The following is a 25,094-nucleotide window of genomic DNA, read 5'->3' as shown; positions in this document are numbered from 1 at the left end:
GCTGCTTTCCCCCCTCCCACCCGCCCCGTCCTTGTTGCTGCTTTCCCCCTCCCACCCGCCCGTCCTTGTTGATGCTTCCCCCCTCCCACCCGCCCCGTCCTTGTTGCTGCTTCCCCCCTCCCACCCGCCCCGTCCTTGTTGCTGCTTCCCCCCCTCCCACCCGCCCCGTCCTTGTTGCGGCTTCCCCCTCCCACCCGCCCCATCCGTGTTGCTTCTTCCCCCTCCCACCCGCCCCATCCGTGTTGCTTCTTCCACCTGCCCACCTGCCCCATCCGTGTTGCTTCTTCCACCTTCCCACCAGGCACATCCGTGTTGCTGCTTCCCCCCCTCCCACCCGCCCCATCCGTGTTGCTGCTTCCTCCCCTCCCATCCGCCCCATCCGTGTTGCTGCTTCCTTCTCTCCCACCCGCCCCATCCGTGTTGCTGCTTCCTTCCCTCCCACCCGCCCCATCCGTGTTGCTGCTTCCTTCCCTCCCACCCGCCCCATCCGAGTTGCTGCTTCCCCATCCCACCCGCCCCATCCTTGTTGCTGCTTCCCCCTCCCACCCGATCCTTGTTGCTGCTTCCCCCTCCCACCCGCCCCATCCTTGTTGCTGCTTCCCCCTCCCACCCGCCCCATCCTTGTTGCTGCTTCCCCCTCCCACCCGCCCCATCCTTGTTGCTGCTTCCCCCTCCCACCCGCCCCATCCTTGTTGCTGCTTCCCCCTCCCACCCACCCCATCCTTGTTGCTGCTTCCCCCTCCCACCCGCCCCATCCTTGTTGCTGCTTCCCCCTCCCACCCGCCCCATCCTTGTTGCTGCTTCCCCCTCCCACCCGCCCCGTCCTTGTTGCTGCTTCCCCCTCCCACCCGCCCCGTCCTTGATGCTGCTTCCCCCTCCCACCCGCCCTGTCCTTGATGCTGCTTCCCCCTCCCACCCGCCCCGTCCTTGTTGCTGCTTCCCCCCTCCCACCCGCCCCATCCTTGTTGCTGCTTCCCCCCTCCCACCCGCCCCGTCCTTGTTGCTGCTTCCCCCCTCCCACCCGCCCCGTCCTTGTTGCTGCTTCCCCCCTCCCACCCGCCCCGTCCTTGTTGCTGCTTCCCCCCTCCCACCCGCCCCGTCCTTGTTGCTGCTTTCCCCCTCCCACCCGCCCGTCCTTGTTGATGCTTCCCCCCTCCCACCCGCCTCGTCCTTGTTGCTGCTTCCCCCCTCCCACCCGCCCCGTCCTTGTTGCTGCTTCCCCCCCTCCCACCCGCCCCGTCCTTGTTGCGGCTTCTAACCTCCCACCCGCCCCATCCGTGTTGCTTCTTCCCCCTCCCACCCGCCCCATCCGTGTTGCTTCTCCCACCTGCCCCATCCGTGTTGCTTCTTCCACCTTCCCACCAGGCACATCCGTGTTGCTGCTTCCCCCCCTCCCACCCGCCCCATCCGTGTTGCTGCTTCCTCCCCTCCCATCCACCCCATCCGTGTTGCTGCTTCCTTCTCTCCCACCCGCCCCATCCGTGTTGCTGCTTCCTTCCCTCCCACCCGCCCCATCCGTGTTGCTGCTTCCTTCCCTCCCACCCGCCCCATCCGAGTTGCTGCTTCCCCATCCCACCCGCCCCATCCTTGTTGCTGCTTCCCCCTCCCACCCGATCCTTGTTGCTGCTTCCCCCTCCCACCCGCCCCATCCTTGTTGCTGCTTCCCCCTCCCACCCGCCCCATCCTTGTTGCTGCTTCCCCCTCCCACCCGCCCCATCCTTGTTGCTGCTTCCCACCCACCCCATCCTTGTTGCTGCTTCCCACCCGCCACATCCTTGTCTCTGCTTTCCCCTCCCACCCGCCCCATCCTTGTCTCTGCTTCCCCCTCCCACCCGCCCCATCCTTGTCTCTGCTTCCCCTTCCCACCCGCCCCATCCTTGTCTCTGCTTCCCCTTCCCACCCGCCCCATCCTTGTCTCTGCTTCCCCCTCCCACCCGCCCCATCCTTGCCTCTGCTTCCCCCTCCCACCCGCCCCATCCTTGCCTCTGCTTCCCCCTCCCACCCGCCCCATCCTTGCCTCTGCTTCCCCCTCCCACCCGCCCCATCCTTGCCTCTGCTTCCCCCTCCCACCCGCCCCGTCCTTGTTGCTGCTATCCCCCCTCCTACCCGCCCCGTCCTTGTTGCTGCTTCCCCCCTCCCACCCGCCCCGTCTTTGTTGCTGCTTCCCCCCTCCCACCCGCCCCGTCTTTGTTGCTGCTTCCCCCCTCCCACCCGCCCCGTCCTTGTTGCTGCTTCCCCCTTCCCACCCGCCCCGTCCTTGTTGCTGCTTCCCCCCTCCCACCGCCCCGTCCTTGTTGCTGCTTCCCCTTCCCACCCGCCCTATCCTTGTTGCTGCTTCCCACTCCCACCCGCCCTATCCTTGTTGCTGCTTCCCCCTCCCACCCGCCCCATCCTTGTTGCTGCTTCCCCCTCCCACCCGCCCCATCCTTGTTGCTGCTTCCCCCTCCCACCCGCCCCATCCTTGTTGCTGCTTCCCCCTCCCACCCGCCCCATCCTTGTTGCTGCTTCCCCCTCCCACCCGCCCCATCCTTGTTGCTGCTTCCCCCTCCCACCCGCCCCATCCTTGTTGCTGCTTCCCCCTCCCACCCGCCCCATCCTTGTTGCTGCTTCCCCCTCCCACCCGCCCCATCCTTGTTGCTGCTTCCCCCTCCCACCCGCCCTATCCTTGATGCTGCTTCCCCCTCCCACCCGCCCTATCCTTGATGCTGCTTCCCCCTCCCACCCGCCCCATCCTTGTTGCTGCTTCCCCCTCCCACCCGCCCCATCCTTGTTGCTGCTTCCCCCTCCCACCCGCCCCATCCTTGTTGCTGCTTCCCCCTCCCACCCGCCCCATCCTTGTTGCTGCTTCCCCCTCCCACCCGCCCCATCCTTGTTGCTGCTTCCCCCTCCCACCCGCCCCATCCTTGTTGCTGCTTCCCCCTCCCACCCGCCCCATCCTTGTTGCTGCTTCCCCCTCCCACCCGCCCCATCCTTGTTGCTGCTTCCCCCTCCCACCCGCCCCATCCTTGTTGCTGCTTTCCCCTCCCACCCGCCCCATCCTTGTTGCTGCTTCCCCCTCCCACCCGCCCCATCCTTGTTGCTGCTTTCCCCCTCCCACCCGCCCCATCCTTGATGCTGCTTCCCCCCCCTCCCACCCGCCCCCATCCTGTTGCTTCTTTGGCCCTCCCATACAGTCAGTGAAACATATACCACAGCTGTAATTTTGCAGTCAGTGACACCGTGGCTTACTCCGGCAGAGATAATTTTTAATGCAGGGGTATTGTTTGGCATTCAGGAATGGGTGGAGTTACTTAATTTGCGTCTAAACCAGCTGGTAAGAAACTACCAATTCTACTGGAATTCTTGATGCCTAGACATGTAAGGAATAATCCAGCAAATTGCATAGCTTCTGTGTGAGCGTTGTCCACTCAGTTAATGCTCATTGTGCGGGAATCATATTCACTGGATGCACAGCATGGCCCCATCCTTTTCGTGCAGCATGGGACTCGTTAATACTCTATTACTGAATGATACCCCGATTTCCAGGTGCACACAAGTCACATATGCGATTTTACCCAGATTTGAGCTTGCCGTAGCCTACCAGGCAATAACGGGTGGTGTCTGTGCTTCACACCTGGAGTGTGAGAGTGAGTTTGGTTCAAACTGGAGTTTGTGTCCTACTTGAACTGTACTCAGGATTTGGGATTGGCGTTTTAAAATGTATTATGCCTCATCCATATGTTAGACTTGTTTCTCGAACTATACAAGTATAAGACTGCAGCAAAGAAGGCTGATGTTTCACAATAGCTGTTGCTTCGTTGCCCTCTTGAGTCCGATAGCATTAATGCAAAGAGGATGTTGCCTGACTGCCACAGCTACTGACTTTTGAGCGGGGGAATCAGGTTGGAGTCTAGGTGCCGGATCAACATCCTGTGCTTCTGGGTAAATTACCTAATCTCCCTAACAAAAATGAATGTGTAACGTAACTGGTGCTCAGGTAAAACGCTCCAATACCTTTGGGTTGACTTTGCACTTCATAAAACTCCAAAAATAAAATAGAAATTACTTTACACTAGGACACATTCGGTTTTAGGATTCGGCTAGACAGTGTGTGCCCTGTCTCTTCAACCCCCCTGCGTTGAGTTCGTTTTCCCGCCTTTCCTGACACACAAAAACGTTCTATGATGTGGCTGGCTGCGTCATAGCGTCATTGTTTGGTATTTGGGCTTCTTCAAGCCTATGCCTTCCTAACTTTTCTTCACGCAAGGTATCTATGCCAAAAGTGTGTCCTTTTATTCAACATTCTGGGGATTCTAAAGGTACCCTGGATTTGAGGATTTCCCCAGAGAGCACAGAGAAAATTGCCTAAATATAGGTATGTTTTTGTTGTTATGGAAAAAATGGGGGGGAAAGTGCTGTACAAGAAAGCATATGCCCCCTCCCCCCACCCCCCCTCCAAATAAAATGTCATCTGCAAAATGATTGCTGTGTTAGGATTAACATCTTCCAAGCTTTCAGGATCAAGCAGAATTGTTTAAAACATATTTTTTATTAAAACATTGTTCTAAGAGGTAGTTAATTGTACCTAATTTTTGTGCTTTAAACCTACTTGCCATGACGATTCAATGGGGTAACCCAGTGAACCTCCGAAAGTGGGTAGCATTTAGCACAATAGACAAATGGTCCCGTTGGGATAGAACAATTGAATACTTTTGACAAGACACATTTATTTTATGAAATGAAAATCCAATCTGAGGTAAAGCTATATCAAATGTATATATTATGGTTCAAGTGCGTGAAAGTATCTATTTACACTGTACTGTAAGTTGCTCCAGTCAGCAAAAGTGAAGAAAGTGCTCATGCAACATGACGTAAGAACGTAGTGACAAAAAACAAATGAATATCAGTGCTTCAGCCGCCTGCGTGCTATCTGTCAAGCATGATGTAGTTAAAAATTCCCATATATCCTTGGCAACTGGAAAGTTGTCTTAAGTGTTCAATAGAATTATGTTTTAGTACTGGCAATTTTGACAGCGTTGACGTTTTGACCCAAGATATTGATGTCACTTGGAACCATCTGGGTAGGTCTTCATCAGGACGTGAGGGATGGGGCTACCTAGAGTTGCATGAAAACTCCATAGGGTAATCCTAATGGGTTAGTTAGATGGTAATACAACTCGTCTGTAGACTTGGGAAGTAAGTTTGGATATTCTCAACAGAAGTCTCTGTGCTGAATAGCTCTATAAATATACAGCCTTTCTAGTGGCCTCAGGCATGGGCAAACTGCACGCCGATTAAGGCGCCATCGCGATACAGGTAACCTATTGCAACTTATGTATTTCTGAAATGTGCACAAGATGCTGATTAGTTGAAGAACAGGTGTTATTTGTACACTTCTGAATTTTGGGGTTATATGCTCATGTTATTCAGAGGTTTTTTATTTTCCTCCAAAATGTTATTTCTTGCACTCTGGCTTCCATGTGAAAACCAAAAAGGCAGAGAAATCTAGTTGTTAATAACAAATGGTATACTATTAGGCTGGAACAAGTGCCTGCAGGACAAAACAACCTACAACTTGATATGAAGATACAACATTTCACCCACCAAAATCAATTTTTTTTTTAATGTGGATTAGATGTGGAGTTTGGGCTCTGATTTCACTGCCACCCAGGAAAACATACCAAGCATTTCTGAAAACTGGGCACCAAGGTGAGTCTAGTGAAGTGTGACTTATGTATATCCTACGAAGTTTTTTTTACCCTTAAATGTATTGCAAACCTCAAACTTTGGCTAAAAAAACAAATTTTCTTCACATTTGAGATATGTGGTTATAGAATCTGTGGAGAGCCACAAACACTACCCCCCAGCTTTACCCAGACTTAGTTTCACTGTCTAGATCTGCTGGATGACTGTAAGCAAAAAATAGAGCAAATAGTTCCGATAGAGCGCTTTCTACTTTGAGGACTTGAGCTATTACGTTCAAAGCACAGTCGAAAAATCCGGCTTTGCTGTCCTTGTCCCTTCATCTATTTTTGCCCTACCTTTTACGTCTCACCACTGCAGGAACAGTATTTTTCAATCCTTGTGCACACTGCTGCTATCTTACAATGCACAAGGAAGCCAAATTGCCCATCCTAAATCTCATTGTGGATTTGAGCAGACATTTTAGTTATTTCCCACCAGGATCAAGGCTACTAAATAGAGTAGTACTCTCAGCACACCTTCTTTGGGCTCCAGTGCATTACCTTTCTTTCAAGACTGCCGTCTTGTTGGCCATTGTTTGTGCCAGACAAGTCTGATCTGCTTTCCTGAGCAAATAAAAAACCTTATCGGTCTCTCTAACAACGATTGAGCTTCTTTGAAGATATATCAGGCATATCTTAGGAAAGTGCTGTCATTCGTTCATTTAAACCACAGATCACATTACCTACTTGTTGCCTGCAGCTTTAACTGTAGCTGTATGATCATTATATTCACGAGACATCAAAATATATTTAAAATGTTATTTCTAACAGACAAAAAGACTTTTACCAACATAACCAGCTTCTGCTGGTCTATGGGCAGAATTAAAATGGAAGATTCTTGCTGAAATAAGGTTTGACATGATGCATCTCTGCAGGCTGAGGGTGGACATCTCAGATGTGGCCAGAGCTCCCTATACCAAGCATGGATGGCGGTTGCAACTGCTCGCTTTGTTGAAGCATCCCTAAAGGCAATCTGCGGAGAAGTGCATGGAGGAAAACTCAAGCCTTAGCCAAGCATTATTGCCCTGAAGTACATTCAGGAGCGGAGTCGACAGTAAACCAAGCAGTGCTTTAAAAACTGTAAAAGGCGAACCTCGTTCCACTTTTTTGTCTTCACCTACTGCTTTGCTGTTATTAATTAAGGGGCCCAAATGTAAAGTCAATGCTGGAGAAGAACAACGTTACTATTATGTAACTACAGTTCTCCAGCATTGTTATTTTTCACAGATTCACATTCATCCCCAAACTTTTCCCCTTTTTCCCCAGAACTTATTTACTTTTGAAAAGCTGTGAACATTAAACAGTTTAAACCTCTAAAAGTAGTTAAGCTGTGTATGTCACTACCTCATTGCCCAAAATTTGGTGGATAGACTACAAGTAGTGTATGGCTGTTGGCAATGTTACCCGAGTGTGTGTGGACACAACCATATATATACATTGACTTCTTCCAAGGATTCACAGCCTGATAAAGTGGAATAATTCAAGCATGTGAATATACGGAAGAGAAAAAATACTGAAGAACTGTAGTTAAAGGTAAGCAACTTTTTTTTTTCACTTTCCCATGACTTTTTTTCTACTGAAGAGATGTGGCTCATTGCTGGCCTCTTAGTTGGCCTCTTTGCTTAGTAATTACAAGTGTGTGAATGTTGTTGAGGGGTCTCATTTAAAGGTCAATTAGTGTTTAGGATGGTTGTATGATTGTCAGGTTTGTGTTCTCTCTCATCTACAGGATTTCCTGATCATGTTTGTCCATCACTTGGCTACGATTTCTCTAATATCATTTTCCTATGTAAACAACATGGTGCGAGTTGGTACTCTGGTGATGTGTCTACATGATGCATCTGACTTCTTCTTAGAGGTGAGTTTTTCATGACAGAAATAGAGTCACTGTTAGTGCTGTATTAGAAATCTATGACGTGCTTACCCAATGCCTCTTCCTTACAGTTGGCAGTTAGAGTTATCACCATAAAAGTATATACTATGATGATGATCATCTAATTGTAGGTTTTTCTCTTGCTTACCTTGTTTTTTATTAATTAGGTTATCGATTTTGAATTGAGAAACACCAACAGAGGCAGAAGAGAAACAAACAAAACAAGGAAATGTTACAGCAGGGTGCTTATATGGACAATAGTGTTACTAGTCTGTTGCACATGTTCCGTGCTAGACATACTTCCTAAGGCGAGAAATGTCATCAATTGTCCGAGGTGGACCAGTTTTAGTTTGCACACTTTGGGGAGTGTGTGTTGTATCTGTATATACTTTGTGCTTGTGCCTCTTCTCAATTATGTCCTGGTAGTGTTACTGTCTCCTGATCAAACCGTGCCAAATATGTGCTGAGGGGGGCCCATATATCCCAGGGTGTGGCTTTTGCCGGCATTAATACCCAGTATTCATTAAGCCTTTCCTGAAAATATGCCAGATCTATCAGCCAGCCTATCTGCTGTGGTGCCAGGCTGTGTCTCTTCGCCCCTCTCCCCAGAGCACGGACACCTTTTTCTTGGCCGTGAGCAACATCAGGTGCATCTTTAACGTATCTCAGTAGTGCAACCATAGGCTCTCTGCAGACTCCAGCCCTTCACATCATCAAGCTGATCGAAGACTGCGGTCCAGAAGTGAGCCACTCCATTGCAGCCCCAGGCTAAATGTAAAAAAAATCAGCATTCTCCCTCCTGTATCTAATACAGATATTGTTGGTTCTGAACCCCATTTTACAAAGCCCCATCGTGGTGTGGTAGCCCTTGTATAAGTACTTGATGTGTATTTAGCGCAGTCTGTAGTTGGAGAGCGCAGCTGTCTGGGAGCAGCAGTGCATCCAGCAATTGTCCCTAAGAGTGGGCCCCAGGTCTCGCCTCCAATGTTTAAGTGCCCTAGGTGTGGCCACAGGCGCCTGTCCTGCGTGATTCTATACAATCTTATGATTAGTTTGTTTAGGGGAGGGAGAATCGAACATACTCTCTAGGGCTGCCAAGCCCCCAGGCTCTTGGAGAAATGAGGGATGTAGTGCTTTAAAGGCAGCACGCAGGTGATAATACAATATTGTGTCTAGTGGTACACTTTTGGGCCGAGATAGCACCTTCTGCATACTAATAAAGGTTCCATCTCCATACAGGTCACCCACTTTGGTGAGGCCCGCCTGGGTCAATTGTCTCAGAGGTCAGCCCTCCAGAGTAAGGGGAAGCATTGGATTACACTCCTCTGGCACTTGAGCGTCATATAGAAAGTCTAGTTGTGCTTACTGGCAGAGCCAGTCCCACATCCAGGTGGTGCACTGCACCGTGTCTACTCTGCCTCTAGGGTGCCGTGGCGGGCACTTATCACTGTGGCCAGAGGGCACGGAGATATATTGTGTTCCTTGACAGCAAGTATGTGGAAGGAACGTCCTGGAATGGAACCAATAAAAGAATGCTGCACTTGTGCGCAATAATAGTATGATTCAAAATCAAGGGGCCCCCAGGTCACCTGGCTCAAACGGGAACATCGGCACGTCCCATGCAAGCCTAGGCTGCGTGCCTGCCCGGGTCAATCGGGTCATCAGTGATCAAAGACGGGCAATGAAATCTCTGGTGAGGGGGGTTTGGGATATTGGGCAGTGCGACAATCTTTGTGGCGGCTATCCTACCCGCCATCGACAGCAGCAGCCCAATCCTCGACTGCAACACTATAGTTCTATACCACAGCTGGTCGAGGTCTGTGGTAATCCCTATGACCAGGTACCACACACAGGCTCCAGCCCACTCAAGTGGAAACTGTCAAAGCGAATAGTCTCTTCTCTCATGTGGAAGATAACGGACTTGAACCAGTTAATATTTATTGCAGTGAGTTGGGCGAACAGCAGGAATTCCTGGAACACTCTTGAAGGCAGAGTCACATCATCCATGTACTTGGATACTATCAGTCTGCTTGCTGTGAAAGCCAGACCCCTCTGCAGATGTGCCGCCAGAAGCTCCATCCCAATGGCAAAAAAGATTGGGGCGAGCTGGCATCCTAGCCTTGTACCATTGATGGTTATAGGGGAGCAGCTGTGCCATTATTGCAGAGCCTGGTCGTGGGGAGCGCATGGAGGAGTCTGATCCACTGAAGGAAAGGTCGGCTAAAACCCTGTTTCTGAAGCAATGCGAAAATAAAGGGACACTCCAAGGAGTCAAATGTCTTTGTGGCGTCCAGGAATACAGCAGCCACTGGACGTTTCGGGGTTTGTTTATATAATAGTGCAAAGAGTATCTAGGTTGTGGGCAGTTGAGTGCCCTGGGACAAAGCCCGATTCATCAGACTGAACAATGTTCGGCAGTAGGAGCTGGAGTTTAGAAGTCAGCAATTTGGTAAGTATTTTGTTGTCATTGTTATTCATGGAGCAGGGTCTGGATGTATCACTTTGATTATGAGGCTTGTTAGGTTTTAGAATAGTGACTATTAATCCTTCTTTCAGAGAAGGAAGCAGGAGTGCCGTGCTCCATGCTTCTTCATTCATTGTTAGGAGGTGCAGGACCAGTGAGACTAAGTACTCCTTATACAACTGGGCAGTCACTCCATCCAAGTCAGGGGCGCTTGACGCCAGGCAGGCTGCGGAGGGTCTGTATATTATTATTATTATTATTATTATTATTATTATTATTATTATTATTATTGTGTGTGTGTGTGTGTGTCTGTCTGTCTGTCTGTCTGTCTGTCTGTCTGTCTCCAACGTCCAGTAGCTGGATGGTATTTAGTGAGCCCCTGTCCATGAGGTCGTCCCCGCATCGGTCACCAGTTTCACTGTGTAGGAACTATGCCATTTTTTATTTAGCAGGGCTGCTAGTGTCTTACCAGCTCTGTCCTCCTCAATGTATCGTCTCGAGGTAGCCTCATTGTGCTTAATATCCTCCTGATAATCTGACGGTTCTTTGCAAAACTACACCTGTAAGCGCTGATCGCCCTTCTTGAAGAATTAGAGGTCAAATTCCTCTGATATAAGCCTTGAAGGCCTTCCAGAGCACTTCAGGGGATTTTACTGTGCTGGAGTTACTCTCCTAGTATGCCAGCACAGCAGTTCACATATCCACATGGAACACGGGATCTCGAAGAGTGAAGGGCGGAGCCTCCATATAAAAGCCTGGGCGCTAGCAACCCGCACCCCTATGCCAGTAGCAATATGCGGCCCGATAGTTTGTGGCAAATGTTCGACAACAGTTGTACGAGGGCACACATCCCTCGTGACCAGCCAGTAGTCTGTGAAACCAGACCCCATGGGCCTCTGTAAAACACGTGCCCTCACTTCACAGGAGATACCTGGCCCACCAGATGCTGACAAGATCGGTATCATAAAGCACAGAATTCAGGTGAGCTGCTGCAGGAGGGGGAGGTCTGCACTCAGTTGGTGATTTGTCTAGATGAGGATCTAGTACCACATTGAAGTCACCACCCCAGATGGTCAAAGATATTGGGACGTCTACATTTGGGTCATACACACGGGCTATAGTGAGACTCATGCCAGCAAGTATCTCATGGAGGTCTACATGTCTCCCCTCCCTATCACATAGGGAGCTCAGGGTCTGCCATTGTAGCCTTTTTTTGATGAGTACCACGACCCCCCCCCCCTGTACATAGGCAGAGTATGTTGCCACATGCGCCTCACCAAGCCACCCAGAGCACAGCCTGTTACTCGAGGTCTTGGTCAAGTGTAGCTCCTGTAAGAGTGCTATGTCTGCTCTGTGGTGGCGGAGGTGTGCGAAGACTAATCTCACCTTCTGGGGGTCATTAAGACCTCTTACATTACATGTCATTAGGGTTATGTCTATCATATCGGTGATAGGAGAGAATGAGCTCGAACAGTGTGTTCTGTATGTGCAGGCAGCTCAGGAGTGATGTAGTAATTGCGATGTACCTCACTGCAGTGCTGTGAGAAAAACGGAGTTAGAACATTTTGTATTACCCACCCACCTCCCACTTGAAGGAATGAATGAATGAATGAAGCACTTGTAAAGCGCCTGGTTACCCGAGGGCATCCCAGCGCTAAGAAGTACGCTAAACCAGGTTCATAACATATCAGGGAAAGATGAAGGTTTTTAACTGTTTGAGGAACTGCTGGTAGTTAGATTGGGAGCGGATGTGAAGGGGAATGAAAATCCAAAACTTTGGCAACACTATATGACAACAGGCGGCCTCCACTTCTTGTTCGTTTGATTTTTGGGACTGTTAATAGGTATTTACCCTCTGATCTTAGAACTCTTTTAGGCTGGTAGGGAAGAATCATGGCCTGAATCAACGGGGATCCTTTTCCAGTCAGTGCTTTATGTACAATGCACATAGCTTTAAATTGAATCCTCTCCTGGATTTGAAGCCATTGTAATGAGAAAAGAGCAGGTTTGGCTGAGAATCGTTTTGGAACATTTAAGAGCAGCCGAGCTTCACAATTTAGGACCGTCTGTAGTATTTTAGTGGTGGTTAGTGGGGCTCCCAGGTAAATAGCATTTGCATAGTCCAGTCTAGACAGGATTAATGCCTGTACTAACAGCCTTCTGGGAAAAAAGGTAGAAGGGGAAGAATGAATTTTCCTGATCATCCGCAAAAGGCCATAGCAAGTACCTGCCACTTTCCGTGCCTGTTCCTTAAGATCTAGGTTGGAATCTAGTACGACTCTTAAGCTTTTTATTATAAACTTTTTTCGGGGTCGGGGGGAGGACCCAGACTGTTAGGCCACCAGGAGTCTATATTGAGGGGGGCGTGTTGCCAAGAAGCATAATTTCAGTTTTAGCTGCATTGAGCTTCAAATATGAGGCGTCAATCCAGCTGGCCACTTTTTCTAGACAGGATGTAAGTGCCCCTCCTGAGTTGTCATTTTTATTCAGTGAGACGACTAACTGAGTATCGTCTGCATAGGTGACAATCTGCACCCCAAATGGGATGACCATATGTGCCAGGGAACTCGGGTAGATGTTGAACAGGGTGGGGCTTAATTCAGATCCCTGGGGGACTCCGCAAGTAAGGGGTACTTGTTTGGAGATGCTGTCTTCCTCAAAAACTGGAAAAAACTGTTTTCTAGAAAAGACTGCAACCATTTCAGTACTATTCCGTTAACTCCAACATCTCGAAGTCTGCTAATCAGGAGCGAGTGGTTGCAGCGCAGCCTCCGCTGTCAAGAATTTTCCTGGTTTCCTCCACTACCGACAGGAGTGCAGTCTTAGTGCCCTGCTGTGATCTGAAACCTTTTTGTGAGGAGTGGAACAAGTCGTTATTTTCCAAGAAGCCCGAAAGGGAAGAATTTACATGCTTCTCTGCGATTTTGCTTATGCCAGGAAGCAGGGAGATAGGTCGGTAGTTCGCCCAGTCTTCCGGATCTAAATTGGGCTTCTTTAGCAGAGCCTTAACCATCGCCCGTTCCCACAAGGGAGGTACAATTCCTGTGAGAAAAGAGGCATTCATCAGGTCAACTAGGACCACTGAGGAGATGGTCTTGCTGATCTTATATAGAATAGTGGGCGTAGCTGGGTCAGAAGGTGAACCCGATTTAAGATGGGTTAGGATTTCTACTAAGAATTCAGTAGGGGGAATTCCTTCAGTTGGACCTGTTTCTTTGTTGGATCAGTTTGAGGGACCAGCTGCTTGTCACTTTCCAGAGGGAAGGACTTGTAGATGGTTTGTATCTTAGTTGAGAAACATTCTGCTAGCTGATTACAACGGAGTTGAGGGTTATCTGCGATCTGTGAAGGGGCAGAAGGAGTCAGAAGTGATTTAGCAATAAGGAAGATTTTGCGCGGAGAGTTTACTGCCGATGTTATTTTCTCTTGATAATAGCAGCTTTGTGCAGATTTTATTTCTTATTTATAATGTTTAATGGCTTCTCTATATTTGGCTTTATTGCTAAATGAGAAGTCTTTTCTCCACTTCCTTTCCAATACTTTGCATTTTTGCTTAAGTTTCTGGGGTCCCGAGAAGTACCAGGGGTTTCTATTAGTACCAGTTTTTATCTGTATCTCTTTTTTTGGGAAGAATAGTGTTTAGCAAGGACTCTAACCAACTATTGAAAGTATAATTGGCAGTTATAGGATTGGGGTGGGGTATAGGTCTTGTGATTTCCAGTTCATTCTCCCATGCGTCCATGGAAGTGTAGACCAGGACCAAATACGTTTTTTTGTTTCCCTGGCCGGTGGGCTTATTTCCTGCCTGGCCCAAGTGAATGGGAGCAGGAGGTGATCGGACCAGGGTAATGAGATCGGTTGGGAGGCAGTCAAAGTTTGAATATTATAAAAAATGGGGTCCAATAAATGACTTTTATTGTGTGTTGGCCCTGGGACTTTTTGATTGAGCTGAAAGGCCGCTAGCCCCTCCACAAAATCTGATATTTGGGGGAGTTGAACATTATCAAAGTGTATATTAAAATCTCCCCATACTGTAAAATTAGGCAGAGAACTTGCCAAATTGGCTACGATTTCAGGCATAGCCTGTCAAAATGGACTAACAGGGCCTGGGGGAGGATAAAGTAAAATGCCCGATAGGGTAGTAACATGAGATACCCAGATGGAAAACAGGATACTTTCACAGTTAGGAATGGAATTAGTCAAAATGCTGCTTTTAAAATCATCCTTGTAAATAATGGCAATGCCCCCTCCCCGACCGATATCTCGGTCTTGCCCTCTGTATTATATGGTGAAGTGGGAGTGTTTGTACAATGGCATAATCCAAATCTTTGTTTAACCAAGTTTCCATGAGGAATAGGATATCAGGTTTTTCCTCTTCCAGCAGGATGTGCATCTCCACAGCGTGTTTGGGGAGGGAGCGACAATTAAGTAGGAGCATTTTAGGTTCCCTTTCCTCCACTGAGATGTCAGACCTACATATAGGAGGGCAAATTCTGTAATCACAACTAGGACATTGTAGAACATAATGCTCTGAACTTATGGAGTGTTTGCACTTACTTTTATGTTCTTCTTTGAGGTGTATGAGCTGTTCACGTGTGTAGCAGAGCCTTATATTATTGGAACCAGCAGGGTTCCTGGCCCCTTTCGGGCGCGGATAGGCGCTAACTGGCTTGCCTTCGGCACGCCAGCGGCGCGGTTGCGTCATCGGCTCCTAATTAGGCCAAGTGTGATGACGCGGGAAGGCTCTAGCGCGTTGTGTGGTTGCAAGCTAGAGCGCTAACCTAGGTGGAAATAGCCAGCCCTAGGAGCTGTTGTGACGATTTAGATACCGTATATAGATTTTCCTGATTCATGCCCTTATATAGGTACAATTCACATTGCCCTTATATAGGCATAGAAATCCAGCCCTTATTGAGGCATTGCTCATGCTAACCAAATACAGGCATGGTCAACTACATCTGATCCCCTTCGTCACAACGAGTTCTTGGAAAACCAGACTCTTAAGCATTTAGGACTTCCCCTGGCCTGTATATTGGTTTCTCCAAGAACTAATTTATTATGCATGAACATCTATTCCTTAGGGGTTCATTCACGACGTCCTGATGCCTGACTTGTACGTCAATACTGGCATTCCTAAACACCTTCAAGGTATAAATATACCTTCACTTGTTATGGCAAGGCAAGGTGCGGTTCGACTACCTACTTTCACGACGCGGCTCGCCACAGCAAGTCTCGAAGGAAGTCAAGCCCCCAACTGACGCACTGACCAGACGCTGCCATCGTCCTTGCAGAGAATCCAGCTCCAGTGTTTCTGACTCCCCTTTCGGGGTGTTAAAGATCAAGTCCCAGGAAAGAGATACCAACCTCTCTCATTCTAAGGTATGGAGCTGATTAGGACCCATAGAAACGTTTGGCAACTCTTGGCAAAACTAAACTAAACTTAAGCTAAACTAGACTATAGCTAAAACAGCACCTACTTCTTCCCTCGTACTCCACTTAGGTTAGGTACACTGGTGTAGGATTATTTTAGAAGCACCAGTTAAGTATTTTAGCCTGTGTTATTTATGTATGTATTTTTATATATGTCATAGCTACAGACCATGCTATTACAGTATTATTTTATATCACTGCTAATGCTGTACGTTTTATACTTCGCAGTCTGTCTTAAGATTCTAACAGCTCATATCTCTTGCATGAGAAATGAGGCTGTTCATTAAACCCTTTTATTGAAACGCCCATCTCTCTATTTCTATGCACCTCTGTAGAAACGAAGTATGCACGATTGACTAAGTGAAACTGTAATCTATTGTTTCCACGACTCTGAAGATATTGTTCCGACTCTAAGGGAAACAAAATTGTCATGTTTATGCGGCTGTCAGAAACTAATCCCTTCTTGTTCATTCGAGAAAGTTTCTAGTGACCTCTGAGTTAGCTGGCACACACAAGGAATTAAGTTTAATGTACTCGATAGAGACATACTGACCTCAGTCCTGTGTCAAATCTATAGTGTATATTATTCCAATGCGCAGAGCCTTTCAGGGATATAGGAACTACATTACAGAGCATTGAACACAGCTCCAAAATCTAACAGGTAGGTATAACAACGTTTAAAACGGGTTTAAAAAGCAATTTCTCAGCAGGTTTTAAAACAGTTTTTACATGCAATCCCCTCTTAGCGCTCGCCGCTATACAATATATCCCAACAACGTCACTATCCGGGAAAGCACTCCTGCGCAAACGTGTCATCGGCTCTTAATGAGGCCGAGTGAGCATGATGACGCGAGGAGGTTCTAGCACGTTTTGTGGTTGCAAGCTAGAGTGCTAACCTAGGAGGAAATAGCTAGCCCTAGGAGCATTGAACACAACTCCGAAATCTAACAGGTAGGTATAACAACGTTTAAAGCAAGTTTAAAAAGCAATTTCTCAGCAGGTTTTAAAATCAGTTTTACATGCAATTCCCTTTTAGCGCTCGCCGCTATACAATATATCCCAACAACGTCACTATCAGGGAAAGCACTTCAAACTGCATGTGCTCCACTAAGAGGTCTGTGAGCCAATTGACGAACAGGGTCTGCAACATATTTTCAACGTACTCTACTGTCGTCATGTCCGTGGATTCAGATAGGCAAAGGATTTGAATGTTATTCCAGCGTGAGCAAGCTACCAAGTCCTCATGTTGAGTAGTTGTTCATTATGCTCATGTCTTCCGCATCGGACACTCGTTCCAGGTGCCCCAGCAGGCCTGGTTCTAGAGGGTGGGCCAGGTGTGCCGTGCCCACCCAAGGAATATCCTGGCCCACCCAAGGCCATTCAGAACTGAAAAGTAAGTGTTTTTCACCTTAGTGTTTCACAGGGGCACGCAGCCCCCTGTGCTCTCCCTTATCATTTATTTTAATTATTAACAACCATTGACCTAGGATACTTTCAGGCCTGGGGAAAGGTGTGAAGACAGCAGAGTTATTAACTGCTATGATGTACAAATGACCAGCATAAATATGCTGAAAACTGAATTATGATTCTAGGATTATTGCATCGTATTTTTAAACTTCCATGCTTTGCAAATTAAAAAGCTGCCAAAGTTTTTCAAAACATGAAAAGCGGCTCTGTATGGCTGCTGCACATGACCAGGATCATGCTACAGTCTTAAAGTTCTGCATCTTAAGGATTTGACAGTTTCCGGTCAGACGCAGTCCCGGACACACAAGAGCAACAAGGCGTACTCGCCCCAGCTTCAGTCACAGCGGATGGTGCCGTATTAAATCTGTCTTGCCTAGTGCAGTGTCACGATCTCTCCTAAGTGCAGTGTCACGATCTCTCCTAAGTGCAGTGTCACGATCTCTCCTAAGTGCAGTGTCACGATCTCTCCTAAGTGCAGTGTCACGATCTTTTCCTAAGTGCAGTGTCACGCTCTCTCCTAAAGGCAGTGTTGCTCTCTCCTAAGTGTAGCGTCACGCTCTCTCCTAAGTGCAGCGCCTTGCTCTCTCTCCCAAGTGCAGCGCCTTGCTCTCTCTCCCAAGTGCAGTGCCTTGCTCTCTCTCCCAAGTGCAGCGCCTTGCTCTCTCTCCCAAGTGCAGCGCCTTGCTCTCTCTCCCAAGTGCAGCGCCTTGCTCTCTCTCCCAAGTTCAGCGCCTTGCTCTCTCTCCCAAGTGCAGCGCCTTGCTCTCTCTCCCAAGTGCAGCGCCTTGCTCTCTCTCCCAAGTGCAGCGCCTTGCTCTCTCTCCCAAGTGCAGCGCCTTGCTCCCTCTCCCAAGTGCAGCGCCTTGCTCCCTCTCCCAAGTGCAGCGCCTTGCTCCCTCTCCCAAGTGCAGCGCCTTGCTCCCTCTCCCAAGTGCAGCGCCTTGCTCCCTCTCCCAAGTGCAGCGCCTTGCTCCCTCTCCCAAGTGCAGCGCCTTGCTCCCTCTCCCAAGTGCAGCGCCTTGCTCCCTCTCCCAAGTGCAGCGCCACGCTCTCTCCTACGGGCTGCGCCACGCTCTCTCCTACGGGCTGCGCCACGCTCTCTCCTACGGGCTGCGCCACGCTCTCTCCTACGGGCTGCGCCACGCTCTCTCCTACGGGCTGCGCCACGCTCTCTCCTACGGGCTGCGCCACGCTCTCTCCTACGGGCAGCGCCACGCTCTCTCCTACGGGCAGCGCCACGCTCTCTCCTACGGGCAGCGCCACGCTATCCTAATTGGAGTGTCACTCTCTCCTAAGTGCTGTGTCACGCGCTCTCCAAGGGGCAGAGTCACGCTCTCTCTTAATTGGAGTCTCAAGCGCTCTCCTAAGTATCCACGCTGTCTCCTCAGGTCAGTGACACGCTCTCTCCTAAGTGCAGCGTCACGCTCTCTCCTAAGTGCAGCGTCACGCTCTCTCCTAAGTGCAGCGTCACGCTCTCTCCTAAGTGCAGCGTCACGCTCTCTCCTAAGTGCAGCGTCTCGCTCTCTCCTAAGTGCAGCGTCTCGCTCTCTCCTAAGTGCAGCGTCTCGCTCTCTCCTAAGTGCAGCGTCTCGCTCTCTCCTAAGTGCAGCGTCAAGCACTCTCCTAAGTGCAGTGTCACACTGTCTCCTACTGGTAGTTACGCTCTCTCCTAAGGGTAGTGTCAAGCCCCATGTTTTGGGGCGTGCATCCAAAATCCTTCTCCATCTTGTGAGTTGCAGCCTACCTGTGCCCCAGATTGCAGTGAGCAGAGTCCAGGAAGTGGTAAGGAGACAGGCTAGTGTGGTCTCTTCCCCAAAACAAAAGTTGTTAAAGACACGATTTTCCCTTTCTGAGATTACTGTCTATTCCTGTGGTTGTTACAGTTTAAAATTGTAGTTTTAACCTGCCTGTGATTGCATATTTTAACACCTGTTTTGTGTTTTAAACTTGTGGTTTTCGCTGCCCATGGTTGCTTCCATTTAACGTGTTGAATTGTGGGATTTGCAGTCCAAAGTTTGTATTTTATCCCTCTCAGTCCTGGTGACAATTCAGTTTTTCCCTCCAAATTTCTCCTCTGCTCTGTGCTAAGACCTGTATGTTAAAACAGTGCACCCCCAGCCACCATTTTATGTTCACAAGCCAGTGAAACCAGCCCCCCTGCCTCCGCCCCTCCCTCCCAGCAACAGGGATATTCTACATCAGAGGGTGCTTTTGTGAGCTGTTTAAACTGTGTTTACTAGGGACTGTGCACTTCCGTTTTTGGCCTGGAGAGGGAGTAAAGTTTTATTCAAACAGTATTGTTAGATTTCAAGTTAGTGAGGCCTTTAACTGCAGAAGTCCAAAGTGTGGATTGAGCCTATCTGTCTCCTTGGAGATTCTGAACAGGAGAAGCAGCTTCCAACTCCCTGGCCAACAAACCTTGTCTAAGGTCGCTAGGACCTTATATGGTCTGCTAATGGTTGGTACATGTGTACACTGATTGGTGGTTGTATCTGGTGTTTCTATTGGATTAGGGTTAGTGTCCTCATTGGTTGGGTATTTGAGGGTTCTGATTGGTTTCTGGGTCTGTGATTCAATAATGTAGGGTTGGGACTAGGGCTAGGGTTAGGATTTCTATTGGAAGTAAGAACTAGGGTTTCCTATGTTATTGGTTGTTGGGAGTAGGCTGGGACTAGGGCTAGGGTTAGACCTTTAATTGGAAGTAGCGATTAGGGCTTCTGGTGTGATTGGTTGCTGGACTAGTTGTGGGACTAAGAGTAGGGTTAGGCTTTCTTTTGGAAGTAGGGACTAGGACTTCCTGTACCATTGGTTGCTTGGACTTGGGTTGGGACTACTGGTAGGGCTAGGGCCTCTACTGGACTTGGAGATCAGGGTTTTTTAACTGATTGGGTGCTTGGACTAGGGCTAAGATTGGCTGTAAGGTCCTGGTCTCCTATTGGTTCTAGATTTTAGGGCTAGTTTTGTGATTGGATAGTGTTAGGGCTAGGATTCCCATTGGCTGAAGGGGTCACCTGATTACTAGGGCTATAAAAGACCAGGGTTAGGCCATCGAGGCTAAGGGCAGAGAGGACAAGGGCAGCTGCCTGTTTGAGCCTGTTAAGGGTGGAGAGGACAAGGGCAGCTGCCTGTTTGAGCCTGTTAAGGGTGGAGAGGACAAGGGTAGCTGCCTGTTTGAGCCTGTTCGAGACGGGCCAGGGCCAGAAATGCTGCCCACTTTCCCATTTAGCAATACCCAGCCCCACACCATCCACAAACTTAACGTACTTATGGATCTATATATTTATCACTTTCTTCAAATTTAGCATTTCCAATGCACTACCCTATTTCTCAGCCTTTGCATCTATCAATATATCCTCTACATCCACTCTCATTTATCCCAAACTTCATACCACTACTATGATCCCCAAAATAACCCTTTCTTGACTCTCTCCTACTCTACTTCTTCTTATATCACCTGACACCTCTTTCTACTATACCTATTCCCAAAACAAACCTTTCTAAGTTCTTCCCTCTGACTCCCCCCCCCCCCAAAAAAAACACCTCATTTTTACTCATCCAAAAGCCTCCTCCTACTGCTAAGACCTAAAAACAAAAAAAATCCTTCACCCTTTTATCCTTCCACTATCCTTTTCAATCAAAATTAACAGACTAACATGTTCACTTCTCAAATTCCATGTTCAACTATACTAATTCACCACTAATCCTTTGTGGGTTCCGTAGTGACGTGCTTCAACACCCCATCAGGGGTAACAAGTGCTATATGAATGCAAACATTTCTTCCCCTTTTATCTCTCCACTATCCTTCTCCCTCCAAATAACTGACTAATATCCATCACTGAGATTACTTTCATATTTCACCAAACTAATTCACCACTAATCCTTTATGGGCTTCCGGAGTAGCTTGCTTCAACACCGCATCAGGGGTAACAAGCACTATATAAATACAAACCTTTTTTCCTCCTCTATCCTTCTGCTATCATTCCAAATCCAAATAGCTGACTAACCTATCCACCACTTAAAATGTACTTGCATGTTTCACTATACTAATTCAACACTAATCCTCTATGGGTCCCAGAGTAGCGTGCTACTTGCCAAAAAAGCGCTTTGATGCCTCGTCAGGGGTAGTAAGCGCTATATAAAGGCAATTACAATACAATACCAGGATAGAGACTCACTGTCCAGAATATAATTGCATCACCTAACTCGTTAGGTGCACAGAGCCTTGAATAGAAGACATTTCCCATCGCAGACAGACTTTAGGTCCCACTGGGTCGGAATTATCACCAGTTATAAGGTCCAGTTCTCAATCTACTCAATTACAGCCCTGAAGAAGTCAAGGGTTTCATACGAAACACGTGTTGACTGGCTCGCGAATCAATACACCATTAAAAATCAACACTTCAAGAAAGAATCCCTTTGTCCTTTATCCTTGTTAAAACTATAACTTTCTCTATTGTTTTCCACTCATATGCATGTGCACGAGTATTGTTGTTGTTCATTGACGGATGAGAGTTTAGGGTTTTTCCCTCACCTGCAACACTGCATTCATTGTCCCCAACTGTGCAAACGCCACACTATTTGGCGAGCACCACTCAATACCCTGTGATAAATTAATACACCCCCCCCCCCCCTTCAGTTTCTTGTTGACAAGGAACATGCCTCCCGTCCACCAAAGCCAGAAGCACATCAAAGATAGCGAAGTGTGTAGCTCTTTGGGTGCTTATTATTGTTTTAAAAATGTCATGAGGGCAGGTGTCAATACATTAAATATGAGATCGATTAATTACTTTGTTTAGCCAGTACTCGACTTCATGGCCCACCCATGCTTCTTTACTGCCCACCCACAGAAAAAATTCTAGAGCTGGGCCTGTGTCCCAGTCTGTTATGTTTGTCTAGGCAGTCCCACATACGATTTTAGAGTCTATGACCCTGAGGCTGTTGCTGACGTTAGTCAGCAAGGTTTTAAGGTCTGAATCCACTGCAGTGTTGTCATCTTCTCCAGTCATAGGGCCACAGACCTCTGGTCAGATCCCTCAGGCGGCGGCCTAGGGTGACCAACCGTCCGTAATTTTCACGGACTGTCGTGAATTTACTGTCATGTCAGTGAAGGAAGTTTCCACGGACTGCATTTGTCCATAAAATTAGCCTTGGTGCTAAAGGACAAATGTTCAGCAGTTGAGATGGCTCAGCTCAGGCACAAAGAACGGGGTCTCCTGTGCAGCAGTGATTCAGAGGGAAGGGCAGCCAGGGTGCGGAGCTGCTTCAAAAAAATGTAAATATAGGGACTGGTTAATCTGGCATGTAAAGGCTGCTTGAATGTGAAATAGGTGTTAATTGATCTTAAGTTGCCTGGAGAGAAGGATTTCTTCTTTTTCCACGGTATTGTTAAGGTGTTCCAAGCACACACCACTTCGGCCGTTTCCTGTTCTTTGCAGGCGAGGGCAACGGTGCCGCTCTCCACAGCTGCATTCCGCCACGCCGGAACAGCTTACCACGTGGCCGGCCTAGTTGGCACATCCGGGAGCGACCTCCCATCGGCTGCTGCCTTGCAAGCGTGGCCAGCCGAGCCTGCTTTGTTGAGTGTTTCGGGCCTTACACTTCTTTCGAGGTTCCCGCAGCACAGGATTTACAGCGAAATGCCTCCCGTTGTTCCAATACATGGCGAATTTGGACAGATTCAACACTGGGCAGGCAGGGCCTCCCAGTTAGGCGGCCATCATGCAGCCTGGTTCGCCCCTCCATCCCTTCCTTACTATGCTTTGCAGTATGTCCAGCCTGTTGCAAGGCCTTTGTTGGAAAATGGTAAAATAACTAATTTTATACTTCACCTACAGAGAGCTTTTAGCTGTCTGTTGTCAAAAAACTGCTTGCAACTATACCAAAAACTGGTGTTTGTGCCAACACATTTCTTTTTGTTGTTTTCATTTCTTGTCACTCTTTTGCTTACTGCTTATTAAATGGCTTTCCTACCTTTTTTTGTTTGTACCTCCCATGCAGCATAGCCTTTTCATCATTCTTTTGAGTGGAAGCTTTATATCCTTCTGCAGCCCACATTCAGGAAATTACTTTTTTTTCCATTCCTCACTCTGAGAATACATATTTTTCCTTGATCACACCCTATGGCTTCTTACCCTCTCAAACACTTGCCCCCACACTCTGTGTTGTTCTCGTCCCCGCTCAGCTTGTCTGTAAAAGTATAGAAGAGTTCTACCTTAGTGGTCCTTTTTGTTTTATCTCCTGCATACCACATGTTTCATGTAGCCCTTGCCCTGTGTAGGAAGCTGGCTCTGTATACACTATAGTAAAATGAGGTATAGTGTGCACAGAGTCCAGTGGAACCTCCAAAGGTAGGCAGAGGTAAAGGTCGATTGCACCTTACTCTCTATATGTGGTAGTGTGGACGAGCAGTAAGGCTGTATCAGAGGATAGTGTTAAGCCTTTGTTGTACACACTCAATCATCAAATGATGGCACACACTCAAAGACTGAACTCGGACCAATTTTATTCGTACCAAAAATAGTATTAACTTATTTTATTTCTAGAACCAAGTCAAGCCAGACACAGGTAGGTGAAATAAATGCTTTGCAAAATATTATGCAGTTTTTACTAGTGAATGCAAGTTCAAATGCAGTTGTTTGAGAATACAGGTAAGTCAAGGTATTGACATTACTGTACAGACTACTTTTTAGTTACTTTTGGATTACTTTTTAGTTTACTTTTTCTACTCGGTGTGATCTGCCTAGATATCACACTGGGACATTTCCTAGAGAAAATGTAAGTAAAAACAGTTTTGCACAATTGTACTTGTTTAGGTTTCCATACAAATCAACTCCACACTTAAAACATTTTTTAGAGAAAAACAGTCAATAGGTTCCCATGGAGGGAAATGAAGTTAACGGTTACCAGGTAGGTAATCTATTTTTGGGCTTGAGCTTCTGGGGTTATAACAAGGGCTCCCCAGGGTCAAGTAAGCACTCTTGTTACACCCTCAGCGGCGCTAGGGCGGCCGGGTGCAGAGTGCTGGGGCCCAAAGTTATCCAATGGGGGATAGGGGCTTCCGGTTGGTGGCTGCTTACGTGCAGGCCACTGGGTTGTGGGAGCAAAGCTCCTTGTGTTGGGCTCAGGGCAAAGGGAGATCCTGTTTAGCACAAAAAGTGCACCCACAGCGGCGCAGGGGCGGCTGGGATCAGAGTGCTGTTATGGCGTCTGGCACCCTGTTGGTTTCAATGAGGATTCTCCGGTTTCAACAAAGACTGCAGGCTCGGGGACGAAGATCTTCTGGAGGTGACCACCAGTTGAAGGGGTAAGTTGGCATGCCTGTTGATGCTGGGACACAGACGGTTGGGCCACCCAAGGGCGTGGGGCTTCGGGTGCAGGGGTGTGTTTAGGCGTCTGGTTTCTATTACTAGCTCCGGTCGCAGTCCGGGGGAGTCTCCAGAAAGAAGCTGCAGGCTGTGCTTGGAGATTTGAGGCATGTTCGAGATCACCAGCTCATGGTTTAGAATCACCGGGGAGCCCTCCTCTTGGTGTTGGGCCACTCGGACTTGTACCGTGGACAACGGGTGCAGACTCACGGATTTTGCCTGATCTGGAGTATGTGGTTGAACAAATACGGTGTTCGTGGCAGACCAAGTCTTTCCTTTGGAAGGCAGGGCAGGTCCTCCGGGTTCTTGAGGTTGCTGGCTGCAGGACACACTGGAGTTTCGCTTCTGCAGTTCATGGTGGAGACAGGTCGGTAAGGCTGTGGCCAAGTCAGTGGGCGTCCTCCTCTTCTTAGCTTCGGCATGGCTGTTCTGTCCTTCTTCTCTTCTTCTAGGTCGTTGCTTGTCTGAGGAGGCAAGGTTCAGGGGTGCCCCTAAATACTAGATTTTGGGGTGTTACAGGTAAGTAAATGGGACCAATGGGTCCCTTCCTTGGGGTGGGTACATCACCTATTATGCCACCCTCCAGTGGCATTATAGGGGGTGGGGCGAGGGGGGCATATGCCACACTCTGGTTGGCTGGGTCCCCCCATCTACAAGATGGTGGAGACAGAGAGTTGTGCTTCACCTCGCCTCCCCCATGTAAGGGGTGGGGTTGGCAAAGGTGGGCACACCTCCCTTCCTCACTTGGTTTTCTTGCCGGTTCTCCCTCCCAA

General features: G+C 48.3%; 1 protein-coding gene across 2 annotated transcripts in view; it reads left to right on the top strand.

Moving 5' to 3' along the window:
• The window catches only part of CERS5 (ceramide synthase 5), a 369,439-nt gene that overhangs the window by 159,920 nt on the left and 184,425 nt on the right, over window positions 1-25,094 (top strand). For both annotated transcript variants that reach the window (XM_078688907.1, XM_078688908.1), the window contains exon 7: window positions 7,453-7,581. In XM_078688907.1, coding sequence (XP_078545033.1) covers window positions 7,453-7,581 — 129 coding nt within the window. The remainder of the gene's footprint in view (window positions 1-7,452; window positions 7,582-25,094) is intronic.

This window comes from Lissotriton helveticus, chromosome 1_1, assembly GCF_964261635.1.
Source record: "Lissotriton helveticus chromosome 1_1, aLisHel1.1, whole genome shotgun sequence".
Lineage (NCBI taxonomy): Eukaryota > Metazoa > Chordata > Amphibia > Caudata > Salamandridae > Lissotriton > Lissotriton helveticus.
Note: the sequence above shows the minus strand (reverse complement) of the source record. Positions and strands in the feature narration are given on the sequence as shown.